The 25,523-nt window shown below is 53.0% G+C and overlaps 1 protein-coding gene across 2 annotated transcripts in view; it reads left to right on the top strand.

The window, feature by feature from the left end:
• NUP210 (nucleoporin 210) overlaps positions 1-25,523 on the top strand; it is a 106,401-nt gene that overhangs the window by 58,940 nt on the left and 21,938 nt on the right. For both annotated transcript variants that reach the window (XM_054551246.2, XM_024244326.3), the window contains exons 15-25: positions 2,931-3,152; positions 5,024-5,197; positions 9,309-9,501; positions 9,756-9,862; positions 11,228-11,332; positions 11,432-11,533; positions 20,362-20,490; positions 21,541-21,668; positions 21,781-21,916; positions 23,366-23,428; positions 23,631-23,810. In XM_054551246.2, the coding sequence (XP_054407221.2) occupies positions 2,931-3,152; positions 5,024-5,197; positions 9,309-9,501; positions 9,756-9,862; positions 11,228-11,332; positions 11,432-11,533; positions 20,362-20,490; positions 21,541-21,668; positions 21,781-21,916; positions 23,366-23,428; positions 23,631-23,810 (1,539 nt within the window). The remainder of the gene's footprint in view (positions 1-2,930; positions 3,153-5,023; positions 5,198-9,308; positions 9,502-9,755; positions 9,863-11,227; positions 11,333-11,431; positions 11,534-20,361; positions 20,491-21,540; positions 21,669-21,780; positions 21,917-23,365; positions 23,429-23,630; positions 23,811-25,523) is intronic.

Genomic DNA, 25,523 nt, shown 5'->3' with positions numbered 1-25,523 from the left:
ATGTCTTTGGCAAGATACACAGTGGCCTGCTTTGCCCATAGTGGGGTTTTATTGGTTGTGGCCATGAGATTTGGGTAAGAGCATGGGATCAAGAATCAGAACAGACCCGGGCCCACCACCTGGGTTAGCTTGGTTTAGTGTCTTCATCTGCTGGGATTTATCCTTTCTGTCTATAAAGTGGGGATGACAGTTAATAACAGCAGTTAGAAACAGACAGTTTCTAATAGCAGGGGCCATTGATTGAGCGTGTGCTAGTCACATACTCAGGTCTTTCATTCCAGCCCCTGAATCGCAACAGTAGCCCCGCGAGGTAGGCATTATCATTGTACCCATTTCACAGGATGGGGAAACAGCCTTGTAGACATTAACTTGTTTAAGGTCCCACACTAGCTTCACTCCAGTGGGGACAAAGAAGCAAATGATGGTATATCCAGTGATGTCTGAGGGGCAGAGATGAAGAGTTGAGCTGGAAAGGAGGTGACAGGGGAAGGGAGACCCTGCTTCAGACAGGCTCAGCAGAGGCCTGCCTGAGGAGGTGACACTCAGGCAGAGGCCTGAGTGGCGTGCAGAACTGGGTTGTGCTGTTCTTTCCAGCGGGGAGTTCCGAGAGGAGCAGAGATGAAGGCCCTGAGCATACTTAGTGCTTCTCCTGCAGGAAACAGGGGCCACACCTGGCTCTGTTGAAGGTCAAGTCCGGGGATGGGTTATGGCAGGGGCACCGCGGGCTCCTTGGAATTGTTTGTGTGCAAGCACACAGGTGCAGGGAGGGATGCCCAGAGACAGTCGATAACCTATATCAGATTCAAAAAATGTTCATATTCAAAAACAAAGTCAAAAGGACAGAATTCTCATTTGAAAACTCATAGTCTGTTCAGGTTGCCTTAACGAAACACCTTGGACTGGGTAGCTTATAAACAACAGAAATTTCTTTCTTGCAGTTTAGGAGCTGGGAAGTGCAAGGTCAAGGCACCAGCAGATTTTGGTGACTGGTGAGGGCTTCCTTCCTCATAGATAGCCGTAATTTGGATGTTCATGTCCCCACAAAATACATACGTTGAAATGCTGACCCCCACAGCAATGGAGCTGAGGCCTTTGAGGGGTGATTAGATCATGAGGGCAGAAGCTTCACAGCTGGGATTAGTGCCCTTATAAAAGAACCCAGAGAGCTAGCATGACCCTTCCACCATGTGCAAGGCTGGAAGAGGTTTTTTTGTGGGTGGGGAGGGAATATTTTTCTTATAAGGTTTCTCCTTCCTCATGTGGTTAAGATCATGCCACAGACGCAGAAGGAAACAGACACACCCTACCCACCACGAGCCTGTAGCCTGATCAAGGAGACCCCCAAGCCATGAAGCTCCTTCAGGGTGAGGAGCACCAGGTGAAGTGGGGGCCAGAGAAGAGTCGCCTGGGCCGCAGGTCGGGGCTGGGTGGGGGAGGAAGCAGGGCTTTCTGGAGGCCAGTGTGCTGAGCCCCGCAGTGTGAGGAGGGGTCGCCTAAGTGAGACAAGGGCAGGAGGGTAGCCTCTGCGAAGGCCTGGGGACACCTGAGCATGGTTCTCTAGAAGGATGCCACTAGTCTGAAGCTGGGACTGGGGCCAGGTTGGAAGAGCCCAAGTCCCAGGACAGAAGCTGAGCCTGTATTCCAAGGGCCGCAGGTGCTGTGGAATAGTTTAATGCACAAGGGACAGGGTCAGGTCTGTGTCTTAGTGAGGGACACATGGGCAGCTGTTTGAAGGGAGAGTAAATGGGTCTAGCGGGGAGCAGACTGACAAGTGAGGACTTGGCAGTCACTGCAGTGGGACCCTCTGCAGTGGGAGGTTAGCCCAGCTGGGCAGGGAGTCAAGGAGCAGGACTGCGGGACCCCTCAGAGTGAATCCCTCCTCTCCACACCCCTGCTGTGTCACTGGAGGGAGAAGTCCTCCTGTGGAGTATCCACATCTTCCTGGAGGTTGGCTGAGAATGACACCCTGTTACATAGAATCTAAGCAGTGCCATTGCCCACACCAGAAGGCCATGGGGCCCTGGGCACCATTGGTTGCCCTAGGCCATGGAGGAAATGAGAGCTTTGTGTGAAATACTACTTTAATTCTTCCTTTGTTTACTGGGTACTTTAAGGACTCCATAGTTTTACTTGCCAACTCACTTTCATTCAACAAAGAATTGTTGAGCACCCGCTATGTGCCAGGCATGGTTCTAAGTACCACAAGACTCACCCTCGAAGCTCGTGCATACGTGGTGCAAGGTGTGGGAAGCCCAGCGGCTCAGAAGGAAGGGAATGGACCACTGGCAATGATGCCAGCAAGGACACCACAGGCTGCATCTCCCTTGGTCACCTGGTGGATATCTCTTTAGGATGGTTTTATGCTTTTTACAGCAACATGATTGTGATCAAACTTCACCATCAGATTTGTATCCTGCGCTTGTAGATCTTTGTGAAGACTGCTTTGGGGGCCCGCATAAGGTTCCGTCACTGGGAAACACCATGTGTACTGAGCCCCTTGTGCTGGATTGTAGATTATTGTTGGTTATTTGCTGTGGGAAATAATAGTGTGATGAAGATCTGTCTGTGCATTGACATGTTTCTCTCCATTGTGTTGTTAGGTTAGGTTCCAGATGGGGAATTCCTGGGTTCCAGGGCTGTGGGTATTTTCAAGGCTTTTACCAGATTGTTTGACAAAAAAGGCAAATCCATGTACACCCTCCAGCAGTCTGTCAGAGTGAGGGCTTAATTCTATCTACACCCCATTCCTCTGGATCTTTGCAACGATCCCCATGAGTGCTGCAGATGAGGAGAATGAGTTTCAAACAGGAGAGGGTGCTTGCCTGACCACCAGCCCCCACAAGCAGGGTGAGGATGCGGGGCTGGGATGCCCGGCTCCTGCCCATGCTGCCTTAGAAGAATGCCAAGTCTTCTGCCTCTTCTGTCCCCAGGCTGTGGATCCCTCCTCTGTTGCCTTGGTAACCCTGGGCTCCTCAAAGGAGATGCTGTTTGAAGGAGGTCCCAGACCTTGGATCCTCGAGCCTTCCAAATTCTTCCAGAACGTCACCGCTGAGGACACTGACAGCATCGGCCTGGCTCTCTTTGCCCCCCATTCCTCCCGGAATTATCAGCAACACTGGATCCTTGTTACCTGTCAGGCCTTGGGTGAGCAGGTGAGTGGGCAGCTGCTCCAGACCCTCCTTGCCCTAAGGCAGGGGTGGAAAATGACTCTCTCAGTATTGTTTTATTTACTCCTTGGAGTAACGCTGATAGACAACCACTCCTATTGTACCCATTTTACAGACAGGCAAACTGAGGCGTGTTGAGGTGGAATGACTCAATGAACGCCAGGCAGGTGTGGCAATGGGGACCTCCCGCTATGCCAGCTTTCACAGAGTAGGCCACTTGGGTGGCTTGCCACCTCCATGGGCTTCAGCATCCCCCATAACCAAACCAGAGCTGGAAGCTTTGAGTTCGGGGGTCACAGTCCAGTGTCTCCAGGGTCGTAAATGAATGAGGCTATAGACCCAGGTTTGACACATCTTGTTGGTTCTTGAGGATAACATGGAAATCAGAATTTTTTTTTTTTTGCATAGATAATCTCTTAAGTTTTTTAATGCTGAAAACCAAAAGCTGAGGAGGCTGAGGGGACCAGACAAAACACATGTGTGACCTGAATCCCCACATGCTGGCTGGAGGGCATCTTGCTATTCAGGCGCCTTGGGGCCTGGCACTCCTTCCCCGGGGAGGGTGAGCTGAGAGCTTGTGGGGCTTCTGGTGGGCATCTACTGCTCCGTTTCCAAGGCAGGAAGCCCAGAGCAAAAGGGGTATTCGGCGGGAATCAGGAAGATGGGAGAAAGCCCGATTCTTTGGGAAGTGAAGGATATTTCCTGCATGTGTAGCAGGGCAAAGAATGTCAATTGGCAATAAAACGTACATGCATGCCTCCCATGGTGCCCTTATGGTATCAGCCATGCCACAGCTGCCCTGGTATGGCCAGAAAAGATGCCTGGTGATAGGTTCCACTCACCAGTGGGGTGGTTTTAGAAAAACAATAAAACAACAAGAACAATAACAGCATCATAATAAATAATACAATAAGAAGAATAAAATTCCTCATGAATTAACTTGGATATATTTCTTACCCCTAGCATGACCCCACCATCCCTGTCCCCTCTCAGGGCTGTAGGAATTTGACCTCCAATTGGGGTTACCTCTAGGGCCCTCCCAATCCATTGCTCTGTGGCTCCCTCACATGGGGCACCGGGTGCAGACAAAGCGTGCGTGGAGTCAGGGAGGACACTGTCCTTGGTCCTGCCTCATGGTCAGGAGGGGTGGGGGCTCGTGTCCTCCATCAAGTGCATGTCATCTGAGGAGGCTGAGGGTGCTACCTCAAGATGGCCCCTGAGCCATGGTGCTCCAAAAAAGAGGAGGCCAGATATGATTTCTGAGGTCCCAGCTCTCCAGGCAGACAGGTTTCCCTCTTTTCTTGTACCATGGATTTCCCTCTCTGCAGCAGCCCCTGGAGCTGCAGAGCATGAGCAGGCGGAGGGCAGGCCCTGCCTCCAGGCTGCAGCTCCTCCTGGGCGTTGTCCTGCAGAGCTCCTATCTGATTTGCTTGCCCCGTCATCATTCTGCAGCATGCACTTCCCATGTCTGTTCCTCGTTCCATGGGTATTTTCACCTCCATATGGACTCCTCATTGAAGCATCCTTGAACTTGTGAATTTGCTAATGCAACCGTGGGGTTTTCCTAGGGTCCTGGGAAACCATGAAGCCTCACCGGCTCTACCTCTTCCCTGGGATAGGAGCAGCCCATAGGGCACGTGGGCTCCCATCTGAGAGTCTCTTAGGTGTTGAGAAAGTGCTTTCCCACCTGTGTGCCACTGGGCCTTTGTGAAGACCCTGTGGCATGGGTATCATCATCACTCCCATCCTATAGAAGAGAAAACTGAGTCAGAGGGAGCTGGGGTGGGGTGTGGCACAGCTCAGAGAGGAGTGAGAACTCAAGCTTGGGGGTCTGACTGTTCACTGTGCCCTACCAGGTCATCGCCCTGTCGGTGGGGAACAAGCCCAGCCTCACCAACCCCTTCCCTGCGGTGGAGCCTGCTGTGGTGAAGTTCGTCTGCGCCCCACCGTCCAGGCTCACCCTCGCGCCTGTCTACACCAGCCCCCAGCTGGACGTGTCCTGTCCGCTGCTGCAGCAGAACAAGCAGGTGGTGAGTGTGGGCTATGCTCGGGAGGAGGTGAGGGTGCCACCCGCTTGGGCAGGAGGACATTGGTGGCCTCGCCCATAGTCCCAAGCATTGTAACGGACATAGCTCCACGCTGCACTTCTTCGTCTCAACAGCTGGCCCTGTGAGGGCACTGGTTTCATTTGTGTTTTATATGCAGAGGACACACAGCTTGGAGAGGTGAGGGACATACCAAAGTCACAGCTACTAGTGGCAGTGCCAGGTGAAGATAGAGTCCTCTTCCACATTTGCTGCCTGCCTTTGTTTGGCACTTGGTAGTTTAAAAACAACTTGTTGTCTTCTGTGCCTTGAGGGTGTTAAAATGGGGCTTGCTGTCTATGGACAGAGTATGTAGGGTCAGAGCAGGCGTGGGGGCTGCTGAGGAGAGGTGACCAGCTACAGCATCCCCATGATGTGGGCGACGTGGGGCTGTGTTTCAGAAGGAAGTGTTGGGAGAGGAAGAAAGTCCCTTGGGAGTCTGTCTAACAGCAGGGATGGTAGGGGAAGCCACAGGTCTGCTCCCCTTGGACTTGAGACACATCCATGCCTTAGTCCCTAGGGTATTCAGAGCCCAAGGTGCTGAGTGTGTCCAGGGTAAGGGACATGGGACATCCTCTGGCCAGCACCAGCCCCCAACCCCTTTTCAGAGGAGGGGGGGTGGGCGGCTCCTCACTCCTTGAGCATGTACTTATGGAGCATGTCCTCTGTGCCAGATACAGGTCTGAGTTTTGGATTGCATGCTAATCAGGACAGGCAAGGAACCTGCCTCCCAGAGATGACAGGGAGACCAGGAGATGCACAAATAAGATGGATCAGAGGTGGCAAGCGCTGCGAGGGAAGTGAAATAGGGCATGCAGCAGAGTGGGGAGGAGGCTGCCCAGGAGGAGCGGAGTGGGGCTCTAAGGAGGGCATGTGCGAGATCACTGCGATCTAACGCTGTGGAACTCACTCCATTTATTCTTTGCGAGTCCTAGAGCAGACCCTGGCTCATAGGAGGAACTCAGTAACTAGGAGCGAATGATGAGTGAACCAGCGAATGCACTGTGCATGTGCCACTCCTGTCTTCACCCTTGACTCTTGCAGACTCATGGGTGGAGAAGCCACACTGCTGGTGAACTGGCCAGGGAGTAGCTGAACTGGAGAGCAGGTCCTCTCTGGACAGGCAGCCTGCTCAGCTCAGGGACAGTCAATTCAACCCCAGGCTGGCCCAGCTTCCTCATTTTCAAAGAAAAACAAATCATACCTATGTGCATCTTCTCTGTCCTTAGCGTTGGCTGTGAGCTGAGCGGGCCACGTTGGGGCTAGATTGTGCCTGGTCTGTCTGTTGGCCAGGGCCTCTGCTTTAGCCCAGGGTTGTCTCTCTGGACTTAAATATGATGGCTGCAGGGCTTGACTCTGATTTGGCTTTGCACATCATAGATGTCGCCAGAAAATAATGGACCTCAAACTTAGAGTAGCTGTGTGATCCATCAGTGCTCAGGTTCCTGAGCCACCAGCCAGCCATTCAGGCGTGACCCTGGCAATTTAGAGCTTCATTAGGGAACTTTTGTTTTTCTTTTTTTTGAGACAGAGTCTCGCTCTGTCGCCCAGGCTGGAGTGCAGTGGCGCAATCTCGGCTCACTGCAACCTCCACCTCCCAGGTTCAAGTGATTCTCCTGCCTCAGCCTCCTGAGTAGCTGGGATTACAGGCATGCGCCACCACACCCAGCTAATTTTTATATTTTTAGTAGAGACAGGGTTTCACCATATTGGTCAGGCTGGTCTCGAACTCCTGACTTCGTGATCTGCCCACCTTGGCCTCCCAAAGTGCTGGGATTACAGGCGTGAGCCACCATGCCTGGCCAGTCATTAGGGAACTTTGAAAAAGATATATCCCTGCAGTGGAGCCTGGGTGCAGGATCAAGGTAATTTTATACTCTCCAACTTCAGAGGCTACCCAAGATGTGTTTGCAGATTAAATTATTGGTGAGGCGAGACACCAGAATGGAATTGACTGATCACAATGACAAGGTAGAGCCAGGCTCAGCCTGACCCTGGCCCTCTGAGCAGGTCCTCTAGCGTGTGGCTCGCTCACTGTGGGTGGTCACCAGTTGCATGGGACTAATTAAGGGCTTGAATGGGGCTGCCCCCAGATGAGACACCAGAGATTGGACACACTGAGTCAGGGGAGGTCCTTGGGCTCTACAATCAGGCCAGCTGAGTTCCACCCCTAAACCTGTGTGACCTTGGACAAGTCATTTAACATTTAACGTCCCTGGACCTCAGCCTCCCTGTTTGTAATACGGGGCTTATGTTGTTGCCTCAAATGGGCCAGTTAGCTTGCCCATGTGCTTGGCCAGTGTCAATTTCCTTCCCTGGAGGAGCATTGGTTTTCCAGCCAGGATTGCATCTGGGGGAGCCATGGAGCACCTAGGATAGGTCCCTACAGCCCCTGCCCAAAGTCCTGGCTTCTATATTATGAATAATGATGAGACCTTTGCATGCTTGCTGATGGTGCTGGCCTACTCGGAGCAGGGCGTGGATTAAGAATTTGTAGCCTGCTTGAATCAAGTGTTCTCTTGGGGCAAGAGAGCTAGAAGGAGTTGGGAGGAGCCTCATGGTGCAGGTGGGGTGTTTTGTGACTGTATCGGTCAGGCAGGCGGGGCCTGGCCAGGCTGCCACGGCAAACAAGCCCGCATCCCGTAGCTTCACATGGCACAAGCTCACCTCTTGCCCATGCTACGTGAGCCTCTCTAGTTGGCTGGGAGACCTGCTTTGTATCATTATGATCTTCATTCCAAGACATGGGCTGTGGAGCAGCCACCATGTTGATCATGGCAGGTGCCACTGTGGAGAGAAAGGGAATGTGGCAGGTCGGGATCTGGCAGTGAAGCTTCCCCCTAGTCCCATTTCACTGGCCAGAGCAAGTGCCTCAGTCACTTCTAACCAGAGAGTGAGAGAAGGGTAGTTCTTCCTGTAGGACCCCCCTCTCCCCGAATGAAAAACTACCCCTGTTTGTGAATGATGCTCATGGCTGCCCCCTTTCCTACCTGAATGTAGGAAGGCTCTAAAATGACCTTGCAGTCCCCATATTTAAATCCCTCAGTTGTGTTTTGTGTGTCATAGCTGGAGAAACTGAGGCTCAGGGAGTTCATAACTTGCCTGGGCACTGGGAGGTGGAGCTGGGGCTCAGTCCAAGTTGTGGGGTCAGAGACACTTGGCCTCTGCTTTGTGGCCCTGCCCGCATTACCCCCATGCTATGAGGCCAGAGAAGGAAGGGGTAGCCCACAGGAAAGAGGCTTGATTCAGCTGGTTTCTAAGGGGAGAGTCTGCTCAGGGAGCTAGAGATCACGCCAGAGTGGTGGGAATCCAGGATTTGGACCTGCAGCCTGGAGCTCCCATCCCGAACCTCCTTGGATGAGCTCCTTTCCCTGCCTGGGTCAGTGCTTCCTTCACATGGGGATGACCCATTCCACCTTCCTGGGACATTTAAGGATTAGGCGAGTATTCCACTTTGAAAGGAGCTGTACAAACCCAGTGGCTCTGGGACATCTTAGGCGTTGAAATCTGCATTCCTGTGAAACCACTAGTGGGGCCATCCTAGAGGCACTGACATGTGCCTGGGTGGCGGATGGCAATCATTTGGGAAGGTGAGGGCAGAGGGGAAGGAGAGCAGCCTGCCCACAGTAGTAGGTCAGGGTGGGGGTTCCCAGCTTCAGCACTGTTGACATTTGGGGCCAGATAGTTCCTATGGGGGGCTGTCCTGTGTATCATAGGGTGTTTAGCAGCATCATGGACCTCTCCCGACTAGATGCCAGTGGCAACCCCCTGACTCATCAGTAGGGACAGCCAGAAATGCCTCCAGTGTTGCTGAAGGCCCCCTAGTGGTTCTCATTCCATTGAGAGCTGTGGTCTGGAGCCAGAGGCCAGCTTGGACAGGGCCATGGGGGGACCTAGTGGGTGGCAATAGTGAGGATTGCTTTCTGGCACATCCCATTCTCTCACCAGCACCCCCAAGAGCCCACAGGGCAGCTGCTGGCCTCAGAGTGCACTGCGTGGTCAGTGTCCAGGTCCAGTCCTGGGGGTGACCACAGCGTCTGACCTGTGTTCCCTGCAGGTCCCAGTGTCCAGCCACCGCAACCCCCTGCTGGACCTGGCTGCTTACGACCAGGAGGGCCGCCGGTTCGACAACTTCAGCTCTCTGAGCATCCAGTGGGAGTCCACCAGGCCACTGTTGGCCAGCATCGAGCCTGAGCTGCCCATGCAGCTGGTGTCCCAGGACGATGAGAGTGGCCAAAAGAAGCTGCATGGTGAGCTGGGCGCAAGCCCGATGGCCCAGGCAGGAGAACAGAGACCAGACAGGAAGCCTGCCAAGGTGGGCCAGTGCCTGTGGGAGCTTAGTTATCTGTGCTTAGGTCCTGTTAACTCTTACAATCCACATAGTTTCAACACACACAGTTGTCTGTTTTCAGATTCGAAACCGCAAATCAGAAGGAGGGAGGGGCTGCTTCAGGGGTGGTGATGGGCAGACATCCAGCGGTGGCTTCCCTCTTCCTGGTCTCAGGTTTGCAGGCCATTTTGGTTCACGAGGCATCAGGAACCACAGCCATCACTGCCACTGCCACTGGCTACCAGGAGTCCCACCTCAGCTCTGCCAGAACAAAGCAGCCGGTATCTCCCAGGGCCCAGTGGTGGGTGGGCTATGGGTAGCGGGGCAAGCCTCCTACTTGTGCTTAAATTCCACTGGGTATCACAGTGTCCTGAGTCACTGTCTGCTTGACCACCACTCCCCCACCCTAGCCTCTTGGAGGCCCCAGGAGAGGCACTGCTATTAATAGTAGGGGACCAATAGGTACATCGGAGGTGGGAATGGGAAGGGCTTCTCAAGAATAGCCCTTCCTGGATGACAGCCACCTCATGGGGGGTACAGCCACAAGGAAACTTAGGTCTTGAATAAGGTGGAGACAGCAAGTACAGGCTGGAAGAAGAAGGTGGGACTGTATTCCCAGGGTCCCTAAATGCCAGGATGAGGCACTTCTATTGTCCTCCTGGGAGCAAACTTTGAAAGAGGCTGGAGCCCCATGAGAGCAGCACTGGGGAGGCTGGCCTGGAGGGAGGTGGTCACTGAAGGGGCACACCTGTGCCTGTCCCTGATGGCTCAGTCCTCACTGGCACCAGGAGTCCCTTGATTGGGAGTGGGGAGCGTCATGGCCTCCTGCCTGATGCCTGAGCACCCTGACATGTTCCCCTCAGGACTTTGCACTTCCTCTCTCTGCCCCGATGTCCCCCCACCCCCCATTGCTGAGTCACTCAGGCTTCCTCACCTTGCAGTCTCTGTTCCCCTGAGAGCTGCTCTCCCTTGCAGACACCTTCGTTGTCCTTGTCACCCACACTGCACACCTTCCTGTCATTGACTCACTCTTGCTCTTCCATCTGTGCATTGGAGTCGCCTCTCCCTGCGGGCAGTTGCTGCACCCTGAGTGCCTGGCACACCTGTGGCCCTGAGGAGGTGCTCAAACACGTGACCTCCTGGGGGCCTCAGATCTGGGTGGCTTCCTTGTGTGACACATGGCAGGAAGCAGAGCTCAGTGGGTCATGTGCCACCCTAGGGGATGAGGGCTGTCATTGTCCTCTCCTGAGCCAGCCTTGGCCACTCTTCCAGGGGACCCTCCCCCGATGCCTGGCCTGGCCGGCGGCCACACACTCTGAAGCTGACCCTTTGCTGTGAGGTCCTACAAGGCAGGGTGTGTGTGTGAGTTGCCCACCACTGGGGCCTGATGGGTTGGGGTGGTGTCTTCTAAGCTGGATTGCTGCTAACCCCCTCCTCAGTCTGGAGTGGAGGAGCCAGCAACTCATTCCACCCCAGGAGGCTGAAGGGAGGCCTCAAAGGGTCTGTGGCCATTCTGCTGGGCTCAGGAGCACCAGGGGCTTGTGGCCAGGAGCAAGGCCAGGCCCTAGGGCCTTTGAGCCTGTTCTTCCTGAGGGGCAGCCTAATCATGTCCTCCTGGATCTGATGGCCTTGCCCTTGCCCTTCAGCATGACCCTCTGGTGCCTCTGTCAGCCTCCATAGAGCTCATCCTGGTGGAGGACGTGAGGGTGAGCCCAGAAGAGGTGACCATCTACAACCACCCTGGCATCCAGGTACAGTCCTTGCCCTGCCACCTTCCTGGGCAAGACCCACGGGGGGACTCCTCGCCCTCTGACATGCGGCCCAACCCTCCCTGCATCTGCCTCCTGCAGGCGGAGCTCCGCATCAGGGAAGGCTCAGGTTACTTCTTCCTCAACACCAGCACCGCAGATGTTGTCAAGGTGGCCTACCAGGAGGCCAGGGGTGTCGCCATGGTAAGCTTGGGCCATCGGTCCCCACTGTTGGTTTTCATTCCTTATCTGGGCTGTTGTGTGGTTAACTGATTGATTATTTTGAAAGCTAGTACTTGGCTTACACTCAGAATCCTAGAACTTTGGGAGGGCGAGGCAGGAAGATCACTTGAGCCCAGGAGTTCAAGACCAGCCTGGACAATATAGTGAGACCCCCCATCTCCACAAAAAAAAAAAAGAAAAATCAAAAAATTAGCTGGGCATGGTAGCATAGGCCTGTGGTCCCAGCTACACAAGAACCTGAGGCAGGAGGATTGCTTGAGCCCAGGAGATTGAGGGGTGCATTGAGCAGTGGTCATGCTCCAGCCTGGGCAACAGACCTGGGTGAGAAACCCAGACCCTGTCTCCAAAAAAAAAAAACAAAAAAGCTGGCACTTAATCACGTCAGCTATAATTAGCAAGGTCTTTAGATTCTCTGATTCATTCTACAACTTTAATCATTCTCATGAAACCTTTGTGATTTGTATTCCCTGTCCACAAACTGTTAGTTACCTAATGGTTTCCTTTCAATCAATCCTTTAAGATTAAAATATTATCCCATAAGGAGCACTGTAACAGCCATAAAGAGAACTGCTTTTAAAAGATGTCTCACCTTTCTCTGTTTTTCCTGTGTTTCTCTCTTGACCCTTTCCCTACTCTTGCAAGCATTGGCTTTAGCTGTGCTCATGGCATGGAAGAATTTAATGTTCTGCTTTTATTATGTTATTTTAAGTTTTTATGTTTTTTCATGTTGCTAATGTAAGCTGGCAGTCCATCTTCAAGTTTGCTAATGCTTTCTTTTGCCAGTTTAAATCTACTCTTGTGCCCTTCTAGTGAATTTTTCATTTCAGCTATTATACTTTTCAACTTAAGAATTTCTGGCCGGGCGCGGTGGCTCACACCTGTAATGCAAGCACTTTGGGAGGCTGAGGCGGGTGGATCACGAGGTCAGGAGATCGAGACCATCCTGGCTAACACGGTGAAACCCCGTCTCTACTAAATATACAAAAAAAAAAATTAGCCAGGCGTAGTGGCGGGCACCTGTATTCCCAGCTACTCGGGAGGCTGAGGCAGGAGAATGGCGTGAACCCAGCGGGCGGAGCTTGCAGTGAGCCGAGATCGTGCCACTGCACTCCAGCCTGGGCGAAGGGGCGAGACTGCGTCTCAAAAAAAAAAAAAAAGAATTTCTATTTTTTTTCCTCTAACTTTTACTTCTTTCTTGATATTCTCTGTTTGATATGAGATTGTTATCAAATCTTCCTTTACTCCCTTCATCGTTGTTTGGTTGGAAGGCTTTGCCTGGTGAATCTGATCTCTGGTAGCCCTCACAGACAGTTTCTGTCATCTGGCTTTTTTCTGGAGTACAGGTCATGTTTTCTTGTTTTGTTTTGTTTTGTTTTTTCATGTCCTATAATTGTTGGAAACTGGACATTTTAGGTAATGTATTGTAGAAACTCTGCGTACTGATTCCCCATCCCCATGCTGGAGCTTGTTATTATTATTTGCTTGTTTACTTCTTTAGTGACTGGCCTTGTTATTTTGCTGAAGACACAAAAACACACGCGCACACACACACAAACACACAAGCTGTGTTATGTTGCTGAACACACACACACACACACAGGCTGTGCTGTTTTGCTGAAAACATACCCACCCACACACACACACTTTTCCCCAGTGAGAAGTCTCTGATATTGTTCTTAGGGGATAACACCTTGGTATGTCCTTTGTCACTCTGGGATGACTGTGGCCTTTGCAGGGCTTTTTTTGGCTGTCTTTCACTGACCACTCAACTGTTGAGCTCCACTAATTGAGGCTGATTGCTCCACTGTCTTCAGTAATTCCCTGGGGCACACATTCCTACACAACTCAGTCCAATCCTATTCAGGATCCTTTGAAGGGACCCTTTCCCTAGAAGATGTTTAAGGTTTGTTCTGACCCCAGGAAAGCTCTTCCTAGCTCTCTCTTTTTCCATTTCTCTCTGGCAAACTTGCCAGCCTCCAGTGTAGCCCACACCTCCCAGGCTCTCTGTCGCCTCCCGGTTGCCTTTCGGCACAACCTCCACTGTTTTGGAGAGTGTGCTTAGGCTTGGACTCCTCCGAGCTCTGTTGCACATGAAGTCAGTCCCTTCAGGAGCAACTCACACCTGTTTTCTGGGTGCATTTAGTTGCTGTGCACCAGCTGCTTTCCCAGGCAAACTCTCTGAGCCAGAGCTATGGTGCTGGGCACAGTGGTGCATCTCTCTCTGGTGATACCTGCACGTTAGGAGCTGGTCCCTTGGTGAGTGGGGCAGCAGCTCCAGTGTTCCTTAGCTGGCCTCTCTTAGCAGGGAACCCCACCCCATGAGCCAGGGAAGGGCAGCCGGGCCCCAGTATTCTCACGGGTGCTGCGCCCAAGTCAGAGCCTCCATCCCACGAATGGGGTCTGGGTGGAAGATGAGAGCCCCCACCTCTGAGCCCACTTTCCTGGGACTCAGTCTCAGCAAGCTGTAGCTGGGGGCATGATAAGAAAAGAAAAGCTGACATCCTGCCCCTCCTAGGAAACGAATCCCCTGACCCAGAGCTGGGGGTAAGGGGGTCCTGTGATCTTGGAGGAACCAGTCTGGAGCGGAGACCCGCTCACTGGGGTGGGAGGTCAGGCAGGACGGGCATCTTATTTCACACACCACAGGCCCTTGTTCTTCCCAGATGTTAGCAGTTTTCTCCAATAAACACTTCGTCATTTGCTGTGTGCCCTTGGAATCATCCCAGAGATATTAAACGGCTGTGTGTGTGTTTCATGGGGAAGTCTGTGGCCTCCTTACACTGTCCTGCAGAACTGGCACCTCCGGCTGGTTTTCGATGTGTGGGGGTGTGGGCCTGTGAGGCAAGAGCTTCTGATTTTCAAGAGAAAATAGAGATCTCTATTTTTGTGTGAAACACCCCCTGTTTAATAATTTTTTTAATTCAGTTTTTTTGTTTGGTGTTTGGGGTATTTTTGAAAACCTTCCTTCAATGTTTGATGTTGGTCTCCAGCTGTCTTGCAGAGAGGATGTTTTCTCAGTGCTGTGCCTTGGGGAGGGGGAGGGAGTCCCGCTGTTCCTGTTCTTCTCAGAGGCAGACTCTTGGATGGCAGGACGCCCTCAGCACCTGGGAACACGCTTGTGGTTGGAGGACATTGGAGGAGGCGAGGAGCCTGAGACCACAGGCAGTGTCCCCTAAGCATTCTTATCCCCTCATAGAAGAAAGAACAATTCCCCAGCTCTTCCTCCAGCCATGCGAGTGAGGAGAACCTTACATCTTAATTCTGACTGCTTGACATATGCCTTGTTTTGTTTACTTTTAGAAATTAATAAAAACTTCCCCATTACCAAGAAGAGGGGAGTTCCAAGTTAGGGAAAAATGTGTACAGTGCCAGTGAAACCGGGGCACCCTCTCGTTCACATTTACCTTGCACCTGTCATTTTGTGCAAGCTCTGAGGGTGGACTTGTGACCAGAGGGAGACCTTTTCTCCAAGAACAAGAGTTCCTAGAGGTTGGTGATGGACTAGGCTGCCGCTGTAGGTAGTGAGCTCCCTGTCTCTGGAGGCATTTGAGCAGAAGCTGGGACACTTGTCTGAAAGACTCAAGGTGGGATTCCAGCATGGGAGTCAAGTCTCTCCAGGAGACCTTTAAACTCCTCTTGAATCCTAAAATGCTGCGATTCTAGGGGTGCCTCCGCAGTTCTGTTTTACAGGTGGCTACAGGGGAGCTCTGGCACTCTCTTTCTGGATTGTGGAATGGCCACTGGCCTGGTTGAGTGGCACAGAGTGCCCATTGCAGGCAGGACCTGGGACAAGTCTCCACTATGGCAAGCAGCAGCCCGTGCCACAGGCCCTGCGAACTGCTCTGCTCCAGAAGTTTCCTTCCATGGAGGCACCCTGCCTACTGGGGTCTCCACCTCCCTTCATTTCAGGCTTGTGCCAAAGACCCTTGCAACTCCAATCAGGCCCTGGTTCCTCTGGTCTCTTCTGAAGCCTGCAGGAGGAATTTTCCAGGGAGTATTGACGTCAGCAGCAGGTCCTGGTTGCTTCAGAAACACTTGCAGGCGGCTGTTTCCGAGGGATGTCTACACGTGGCTGTGGCTTTTTCCAGCTGCTGAGCAGCAGCACAGATAGACAAGCCCCTGGTGCTCCCCAGTTAGCTCACAGAAAGGGTTTATTTCCTTCCTGTTGATACATATTCAGCACACAAGGATGGCTTGCGGGCATCTGTGGCTTTGGAGTGTCTCTGGGGGGGCTCTCTGGGGCTCACGCAGCAGGGGTCCTGTGGAGGTTTTTATCCCCACACGATGGGCATGGACTGTGCCAGGGCTGTGATGAATTTTGCTCACACAGCCCCAGAACGCTCTGTAAGGGCCTTTATTTTGTTTTCGGCTGATTTGCACATAGGAGTGTTTATCCGATTTAAGCCTAGGGTTTCCTTCTTTTCAACGATTCTTTACATTTCAATCAAGTCCTCCAGGTGGAACCCATGAGATGACCAGAGCAGGGGAAGGAGCCTGCTGGGCACTTTACATTTCCCATTAACTCGTGCACTCAGAGACGCTAGAGTGCTTATCGTGTGCCAGGTGCTGTGCTAAGCACTGCAGATTCAGGAGGGAATGAAGCCGGGGGGCCCAGCTCCTGTGAGCTGCGGCTGTGTCTCTCCATCTCCTGGGTCCTATGAGCTGCGGCTGCATCTCTCCATCTCCTGGGTCCTGTGAGGCGCAGCCAGTCATGGGGCCATTGTTCAGGTGAGGACGCGTGTCCAGGATGACTGGGGAGTGGGTGGCAACTGCAGGGCCTGAAGTCAAGTGCATCCTCTTTCTGCCTGAGACTGATCTGTGGACAGTGGTGCACATCCCCAGTCCTCGCCCATGGGAAGGTCACAGGGCTGACCGGGTCCCTGTGTGAAGTTTCATCCAGCGCCCAGGCCAGGGCCCCACTCAGTGCCTGTGATTTTCGTGTGAGCTTAGGTCCTTCCTTGCTGGCCTTGAGGGCAGGTAATCAGGGGCACACTCGCTTGACACTTTCCGGCCCATCACGTGACGTTGACAAGCAGCCTGCAGGAAATGGAAGCCGATGGCTCCAGTGACATTCAAAAATAGCTGCAAGGTCCCTTATCCCCTGCAGTCGCCACCTCTCAGGGAACAAATCTGAAATGTGATCAGAGCTCCAGGAAGTGGGGACCAAGATGATGTGGGCAGAGCCTTGGGGCCTGGCAAGCTCCGAGGTATTTGACAGTTTCAGCCCCCACATGTGCAGAGCTGCCTCTGGCTGCACTCAGCATCTTAATGAGCAATGACACATTTGTCATCTCTGACTTGACAGAACTTTCGTCTTGGCTCAGTGTTTCCCAATGTTCTCAGGTGACACCTTCAACACTCAGAAATTAAAATTCATTCTGGGCATGGGTCACCACTACCTCTTTCCCCTCGCAAACGTTCTCCCATGTGTCAATCAGGAAGCAGGTGTGTCCAGAACGCACGGAGAAGCTGTGTGGTGTGAGCCGCATGCACGGTGTAGTTAGGAGTGAGTGCAGGGTCTCACTCTGCCACCAGCTAGCAGCCAAGCGCCCTCCATTACCCAAGCCTCCAGAGTGGCCTGGTGGGCACCCCCTTACAGCATTGCTGTGGGGTGCATTTAGCTGCTGTGCACCAGCCTGAGGGGCAGGCCGCGCTTCAAGGACTCCAGAGATGGTAGCTGGATGCCCATCCCCTGGGAAATCGAGTGGAAGAGCAATTGATTTCCCCACTGCCATTTTATGTCTTTGTTTAAAATGTGCAAGATGGTTCTTTTAAAGGAGAAAAAAAGAGAGAAAAAGCCCTTCCCTGCATTGCCCTGCGTGGGCTCCGCAGTCGCTGCACTATGGAATTTCTTCACATTGTGAAGGACCTGCCCACTCCTGACAGCAGTAACTATAGTAGGAGTTTCAGGTTGGAGCCTTAAATTGGGTTCTCAAAGAAAGCTGTCATTACTCTCTGTAATTTTTCAATGAGTTTTCTTTGAGAGAAATGTAATAACCTGGAATCAATCAGCCCCAGCAAAAGCAGAAACCTGGTGGCTCCTGGACCCTGCTCCTTAGCCCATACTTGACACCAGGCTCATGTGACCTGGTGGCTCCTGGACCCTGCTCCTCAGCCCATACTTGACACCAGGCTCATGTGACCTGGTGGCTCCTGGACCCTGCTCCTCAGCCCATACTTGACACCAGGCTCATGTGACCTGGTGGCTCCTGGACCCTGCTCCTCAGCCCATACTTGACACCAGGCTCATGTGACCTGGTGGCTCCTGGACCCTGCTCCTCAGCCCATACTTGACACCAGGCTCATGTGACCTGGTGGCTCCTGGACCCTGCTCCTCAGCCCATACTTGACACCAGGCTCATGTGGCGATGGCTCCAGTCACAAAGCTATTGTTTTGTAGTATAAGCATGACGTCCACTCCGGGATCTTTATTCATCTACTGTAAGTCATTGTGTGGAATAACCCAGGCATGCTTTGTCTGTATTGATGTACCCATCATTACACGGGTGGTGTGTGCATCTCGGGCTAGCTCGTTGATCCTCTGTGCCCCCAGCCAGCTGTGGGCTTGGGCCCTTCTCAGCTAGGCCTTTGCTTTTGTCCACTCTCCCTCCTCCCCAGCCCTGCAGTTCCGTTCTGGCTACAGGAGGCCTCCAGCCCCATTCCCCTGGGAAGTGGAGAGTCGGGGGAGGAGCCTAAGTTGGGGGTTAGGGTGTTTGGTTCTATCCCCAGCTCTGCCTTTTCAAAGCCATATCCCTGTCCCATCATCTGGGCCTCAGTTAACTCATTTGCACATTGAATTGGTTGGACCAGAATCAGCACTTTCCAAATAAGTGAAGGTCCATGAGGGTTGCAGGTGATTTTCAGAATTTCCAAGTCTTAACAAAGCTGGTTTTACTCTGTAAAGCTGAGCAGGCTGGAGCACCAGGTTCCATGACCTTATCCAGAATTACTCAGAGCAGCGGCCCTGGATCTTCATCCAATCAAGATGTGCTCATAGGAGGCTAGGCTGTACCAGATGCTGGGCTGAGTCCTGAGGGCATGTGAGTGCTAGGGACAGCCTGGAGGGGAAGGCCAAGTGCACTGTGGGTCCCATCAACATTGATGGCACCCGGCAGGCCCAGCCCCCGGAAGAGGGAGAAGAGGTGCTGGAGGAGCTGACGTGGATGAGGGAAGACTGTTCTGAGGAAGGACGCTGGACCTGGGCCTGAAGGATGACTTGGAGCCAGCAGGTGGAGGCTGGGGAAAGAGTCCAGGTCTTTAAGGTGGGCTGCAAGGCCCGGAGGCAGGCAGGCAGCAGCAAGCTGTCTGTATGAGTGGGAGAGAAGGCCTGCGTGGCTGGAGCATAAGTGTAGTGGGGGAGTGTGATGTGCGTGGAATCTGGAGCGGAGGCAGGGGCCAGGCCACACCAGGTTTTACAGGGCGTGCTAAGGCTTTGAGCTCATTCTCAGAGCGCTGGGCAGCTGTTGAAGGGTTGATGTTGGCTGTGATGTGATCCTATTTGGTTGTCACCTTTGGGTCAGAAACTTTGTTTTTTTTTAAATTTTTTAAATTTTGTTTGTAGCTTCTTGATATTGAAACTCTAGCTTTGCAAACCCTGAAGTGCTTACTTTAAAACCTCTTGCTCCCCACCCCATGAATATGAGACCATAAAGAGCAAGTAACAAAGCCAGGCCCAGATAGAGGAGTGGGGCAGCCGGCTGGACTCGCCTCATGGCCTGTCCCTGCTTGCCCAGCTCCAAGACCACCTGAGTGAAATATGCACCTAAGCAGTAAGACAAGCTGTGTGAATTCCATCATAAACAGATATGTTACTTGTGTGAATGCCCATCTTCTGCAGCATGAGAGGGTGATTGTGATGCACTTTCTTAGGGGAGAGAGTCTTAAAGGTAGAATCCCTAAAAGTGGGTAGAGAGAAAAGGATTAAAAGGTGGGCTCTTGCCTTGAGCCCAGGAGTTTGAGGTTGTAGTGAGCTGTGATCCCATCACTGCACTCCAGTCTTGGGGACAGAGTGAGACTCTGTCTCTAAAAATAATAAATAAAATAAATAAATGTTAAAAGGGTCTTTGGCAGTGAAAAGGCTGGAAAAAAACTAGCTCTGATTTGTTCATTCACTCACAACACCTTGGCAGTCACTGCTTCACACAGAGCTGGGGATGTGATGAGACACAAAGATGAGCGAGATGCACATAGCTCACACTGGAGTGGCCTTGGAGGCCACTCCCAGGCTCTGTGGTTCCGTCAGTCTGATTGGGACTTCCTGTGCAAGCTGCCGTTGGAAAGCATCTGCCTCGTTTTCTGCCAGCCCCTGACTTGCGGTTTCACAGAAGACCCCACGGGGTGCTTCTCTAGCACCAGGGCTGCAGCAGTAGGTGGCCAGCTCAGGATGTGGCATCCTGGGACTGCATCCTCACTCTGCCCTCAAGTTGGTGCATGTCCCAAGGCTGCTGACTGGCCCCCTTGGAGCAACTTCCATTTTCTTCTCTTTGTAAAATGTGCAAGTGGAGATCAGTGCTCTGTGAGATCCAGCCTGGCACTAATGTGTTATATCCCAAGCCCATTTCCTGGCCAGCAGTGGGGCTCATGACGAGAGGTGGGCAGGGCACTACTTGGGGTAGGATTTCCCTTGTCCACTGCTTCCCGGTGCTGGCCTGGCGGGCTCTGCCACTGGCATCCCATGAGGTGATAGGCTGGTGCTGAGGGCAAGGCACTCCTCACGGACCTGAGCAGAGGGGGGCCCTGCAGCTGCATAATCCACCACCCACCCCTCCACCTCCGCCCCAACCTTGCAGGTGCACCCTTTGCTCCCGGGCTCATCCACCATCATGATCCATGACTTGTGCCTCGTCTTCCCGGCCCCAGCCAAGGCTGTCGTTTACGTATCGGACATTCAGGAGCTGTACATCCGTGTGGTTGACAAGGTCAGTGGAAGCTTCATGACAGGGCACCCTCGGCTGACCTGCAAGAACTGGGAGGGAGGGAACTGTGGGAGGAATGTTCCGCATGGCCTTTGCTTTTGCTCCTGGGGTCTGCATCCCTTCCCCTGTGAGCTTGCAGAGCTGTCTCCCATCTCCTTCACTACATGTGGAGGATTCAGAGTCCCTTCATTGAAGGACTTCTTCATCCCAGGTGACATCCCCATGAGGCTTGGCAGTAAATCCTGCTGTCTCTAAATTAGCCATGACCTGGGAAGTCATGTCTTCTGGCTGGTGTAGGTTATTAATCAACCAGGCACATGCCCTGCTGAGCATGTATTTTCTTCCCAGAATATAGGTTTTGGGTTCTCTGGGGTTTCAGTGGCAAATGAGTACAACTCACCCATGCCAAGCACCATGGCAAAAAGAGACAAGGAATAGATCTCAGTTTATCTTTCACACTGATACGGAATTTTTATTACTCCAGATATCTGAGGTGACTGAAGCTGGGCTTCAGAGGGTTGCGGTCAGGTTACTCAGTGGATAGAAGGGCTGGTAATTAAAAGGGGAGTGTTCATGCAGCTTAGGCTCCTTAAGAAGCTAATATGCTCTACCCAGCCTCACATACTCCTCCTATAATCTCATTTCCACTGCTGTTTGCTAATCATCTGTTTCTTCACTGTGTATTTCTGATTCTCATTTCCTAAAGTTCTTACTGTATTATACACTGCCAGGTGTGAGCTGTTCAGTCAGTGAGCATTTATTGAGCTCCTACTGGATGCTGCTGTTCTAAGTGGTGTCTCATCTCCCCAATTAGTGTATTAGTTACTTAAGAGTAGAATGTGGAATTTATGCCTCTAAGTATCCCCAAGCTCCCCCTCATCGATTTTCATTTGCTGACTGGCTGATAGTCCAGAAGTCAACCTGGGTGACTCTCCTGATTCCCAGGTCTGTGGGTTGAGGTTGGTGATGCTATCTCAGAAAGTCATGGGGCACCATAGATGGTAGGATTGGTCTTTTGGAGGCCGCCCCTGAACCTCTGTCCCCATGATGCAGGTGGAGATTGGGAAGACAGTGAAGGCATATGTCCGCGTGCTGGACTTGCACAAGAAGCCATTCCTGGCCAAATACTTCCCCTTCATGGACCTGAAGCTCCGAGCAGCCTCCCCGATCATTACATTGGTGTGAGTTCTCCTAGGGGTCAGAGGAGGGCACCTCAGAGACAGTGCTGACCCCGGCTGCAGCCTTTCCCACGGGGTGGTCTTGGAGAAGTCCCAGCCCTTCCCTCTGTTTCAGGGCCCTTGATGAAGCCCTTGACAACTACACTATCACATTCCTCATCCGCGGCGTGGCCATTGGCCAGACCAGTCTAACTGCAAGTGTGACCAATAAAGCTGGACAGAGAATCAACTCAGCCCCACAACAGATTGAAGTAAGACAGGTTCTTCCCACACCATGTGGGATCAGCCCAGTGCTGGGGGTTGGGGGTATCTTTATAGTACAGTCCAGGAAGCTACTGTAGAGAAGCCATATAAAAATCTGTGTCCTACAATGTCCTCTCATCAAAAGGCAGCTGTTACTAGCTCTAGGGATCTGGGAGGCAGCAAAGTTAGACTGGCAGAACCGAAGGGAGGGGGCCAAGTGACTTGACTTTTCCTCTGTGACATGGGGGATTGTGTGGCTCAGAGAAGGGGTGTACCTGGTCACATGGCAAGGGGACACATCAGGACCATTCCCAGAAAGCACTGACTGGGTGGAAGCTTAGACAGATGCTGACTCATGTGTAGAAGAACTCCTTAACCATTAGTCCTGAGCCTTTAGAACAGGCACTTCAAGGGCAGTGGGCACCTGTCACAGGGGCTGCGTGAGCAGAGGTGTCATAAAGGGAACTCCTGAAGTAGGTGATTCCTGGATGAGGGGAGCTTTGAGGTCCCCACACCGGCTCAGTGTGTGGTATGGGGCTGTCTCGGGGCATTAGGTTATGACAGGAGCCCCACTGCAGCCACAGGCCATGGCAGTTGTGGCCCAGGCATCATTTTAAGTCTATTCACAGCAGCAGCATTAAACCAACCCTGCCAGCATCCACCCTGCGTCTGAGCCACGCAGGGGCTGGTGAGCATCATTAATCTGTGATCCGAAGCAGGTGGGTGCCATCTGTGTCTCTAGATGGAGGTGCACCTTTCTTCTTCTGGTGATGAGAAATTTGTTTCTGCCCATCAATAGCACAGCTGCAGAGACTGATACTCCCACACATGTAGCACCCTGGCCACCTCCTGCGTTCACTCACCTACTCTTGCCAGGCAGGCACTTGTAGGGGTCACAGGAGGAGCAGGTGGGGGCTTCACCTGCTGCACAGAGTGGCACCGACATCCCTGGTCTCCTCCCAGGCTAATCCGGAGGGCGTGCTAGAATAGCAACCTCTGGGGGTCTGGGTGTTCCCATATCGGCAGGGCTGTTCTGTGGGGCCACCTCTGGCTCCACAGGCCAGGTGGCTGGGGCTGTACATTGCTAATGTGTCCCCAAGCGCTGCTGACATTGCTGCTTAGTGACCACACACTGAGAACCGCTGCTCTAAGGGGATGGCTCAACTGCATAAAAGCCATCCCTCCAAGAGGACGGCCCAGCTTTTGGGTTTTAACATCTAGGGAAAGTGAAACAGTCACAAACAGAAGAACACACCCCAGAGAACCAGGGAGCCTCGGCCAATGGCTGGGAGACAGCCCCCAGCATTGGCCCAGGACCCTGGGCCCTCTGGTCACTGCTCAGAGAGGGGCGATGTCCATGCCCCAAGTTTTCCTCTCATGAAACGTAGTGTGTGAGTTATGCTTGGTGCCATGGGCTTGGGGCACAGTAGTCCTTTCTCTCCTGTGTCTCCCAACAGGTCTTTCCCCCATTCCGGCTGATGCCCAGGAAGGTGACACTGCTTATCGGGGCCACGATGCAGGTGAGAGCCAAGAGGCCACGTCCTGCTCCAGCCCCAGTGCAGGCCACCACCCGGTTCCAGGCACGCCGCCTCTGGCCCTGCATGCAGTGACTGGGAGAAGAAGGCAGAAGCTGCCTGCACTGGGGCCCTGGCTCTCTGAGTGGGAGGTGCGGGCTGCCTGGCATGACGGGCACTGACACACCGCTGTTTCCTCCCCGCTCAGGTCACCTCCGAGGGCGGCCCCCAGCCTCAGTCCAACATCCTTTTCTCCATCAGCAATGAGAGCGTTGCGCTGGTGAGCGCTGCCGGGCTGGTACAAGGCCTCGCCATCGGGAACGGCACTGTGTCTGGGCTCGTGCAGGCAGTGGATGCAGAGACTGGCAAGGTGGTCATCATCTCTCAGGTAACAGGCGTGCTATTGGAGACTGGGCAGCTGTGCCTGGGACATAAGCCTCTTTACTGTGTTTGAGTTCTACCTCTGAGGACCACCCCTCTCCAAGGGTGCTGCTTCTGCCCCCTGGGTCTGCAGTCCCTGCAGGGGCCCTGGTGCAGGACAGCCCTGCCAATATGGAAGCACCCAGACCCCCAGAGGTTGTTCTTCTCCAGGCTGAGTCTCCCAGTCCTTCCAGCTGCTCCTTATGGGACAGGGTGTTCAGCAACCCCCGGCCCCAAAGGGCCCTTCCAGTGGAGGATGATGGCAATCATGGTGAGGGCAGGCGCTGCTCTGAGCACTTTGCCTTCATCTCCTTGAGTCCTCTCAAGGCTCAGGGCTAAAATCAGGGTCTTTGCATTCTCCCTGACTTCCTTTGCCAGCAGTGACTTGCAGAAGCATCTCGGAAGGCTGCTTTGGGGTTCCACTCACAGCTGCACCAGAAACCTGGTCTGTAAGAAGAGCCTTCTGTGATGTGTAATGCAACTGTGGACAGAAACCTGTTTCAGAGTCAGTCATATCATTCCTCATGAGAACTAGGTCCCCTGGAAGCAGTCTGTGCAGTCTTGAGTTCAGAGCCTGTAAACACAGCACCCCGGAAGCTGGCAAGTGCACCGCCCTAGAGGGGGTGCAGGGAAGTGCTTGTTCTCGGAGGCTGACTTTGATCTGTCATTGAGTTCATTGATTTACTCCTTTTCCCAGTGTGTGTCAATTATGAAGACAAAGAGAAAGCCTTGGGGATGTAAAAACTTGTCCTGGGGATGGGATAGGGTTCAGATGGGCTTCCTGGAGCGTGACATTCAGGACCACAGGAGACTGTGTTTTTTTTTTTTTCTCTAAAAAGGAGTGCAGCCTCAGGAGCTGGCTGATTTTTCTCCTGAGGGCGTAGGTAAAGGGCAGCTGGCTAGAAATTCAGCAAGAGGGGCACAGGGCCCTGCATATTCCTTTTCTTTGTGGTCTAACCTTGCTGGGCACCATCCCTTCTAGGTCCCCCATCTGGTGGGTTGGGAAGGTGCTGGGGAAAGGCCCTGGTGGTCCTTGGCAGGTGGAGGGGTGCACCACGAGCCCTATCTGAAAGGCATGTTCTGAGCCCAGGCAGGCAGGGGCTTCACCTGCGGCCCCTTGTTCATGCCTGGCATGTGATTCTGGTCAGATGCTTCCAGTTCCGTCTGTCCAGTCCAGATCACACAACCAGCACTCCAAGGCTGTGGGGTAGGCCAGGACTAGCAGGAGGAGACTGAGCAGAAAGATGAGTGAAAGGAGGGGTATGGGTGCTTATCAAGCACTTACTGTGTGCCAGGCATTAGCCCAAGTCATGAGCCTCAGAAGATGGGCTCAGCATGAGCACGTCAAAGAGTCTAAGGGTTTTAATAGTCTCAGTTCAGCATGACTCAGCAGCACTGAGAAGAAGCCTGGAAGAAGCCAGGAGAGTTAGTCTTTGGCCAGATTAATAGGAGTGTGGAGTTCAGAATGAAGGAGGTTATAAGTTCTGATCAGACTCTACAGGGCTCCTGCATTTGTCCCTGTACCCTGCTCAGTCAGAGGCAGGCTGGATTTGGGGTTGGGAGGGCCTGGAGACCTGTTGCTTGAGGGCAGCCAGGCCTAAGGAAGATCAGGCACCAGTCCCTGGCCCCAGGTCTGCAGTGCTGACCTGGAACAGCTGGATCAGACAGGGCAGCAGCCTCA

The sequence above is a fragment of the Pongo abelii genome, chromosome 2 (assembly GCF_028885655.2).
Source record: "Pongo abelii isolate AG06213 chromosome 2, NHGRI_mPonAbe1-v2.0_pri, whole genome shotgun sequence".
Lineage (NCBI taxonomy): Eukaryota > Metazoa > Chordata > Mammalia > Primates > Hominidae > Pongo > Pongo abelii.
Note: the sequence above shows the minus strand (reverse complement) of the source record. Positions and strands in the feature narration are given on the sequence as shown.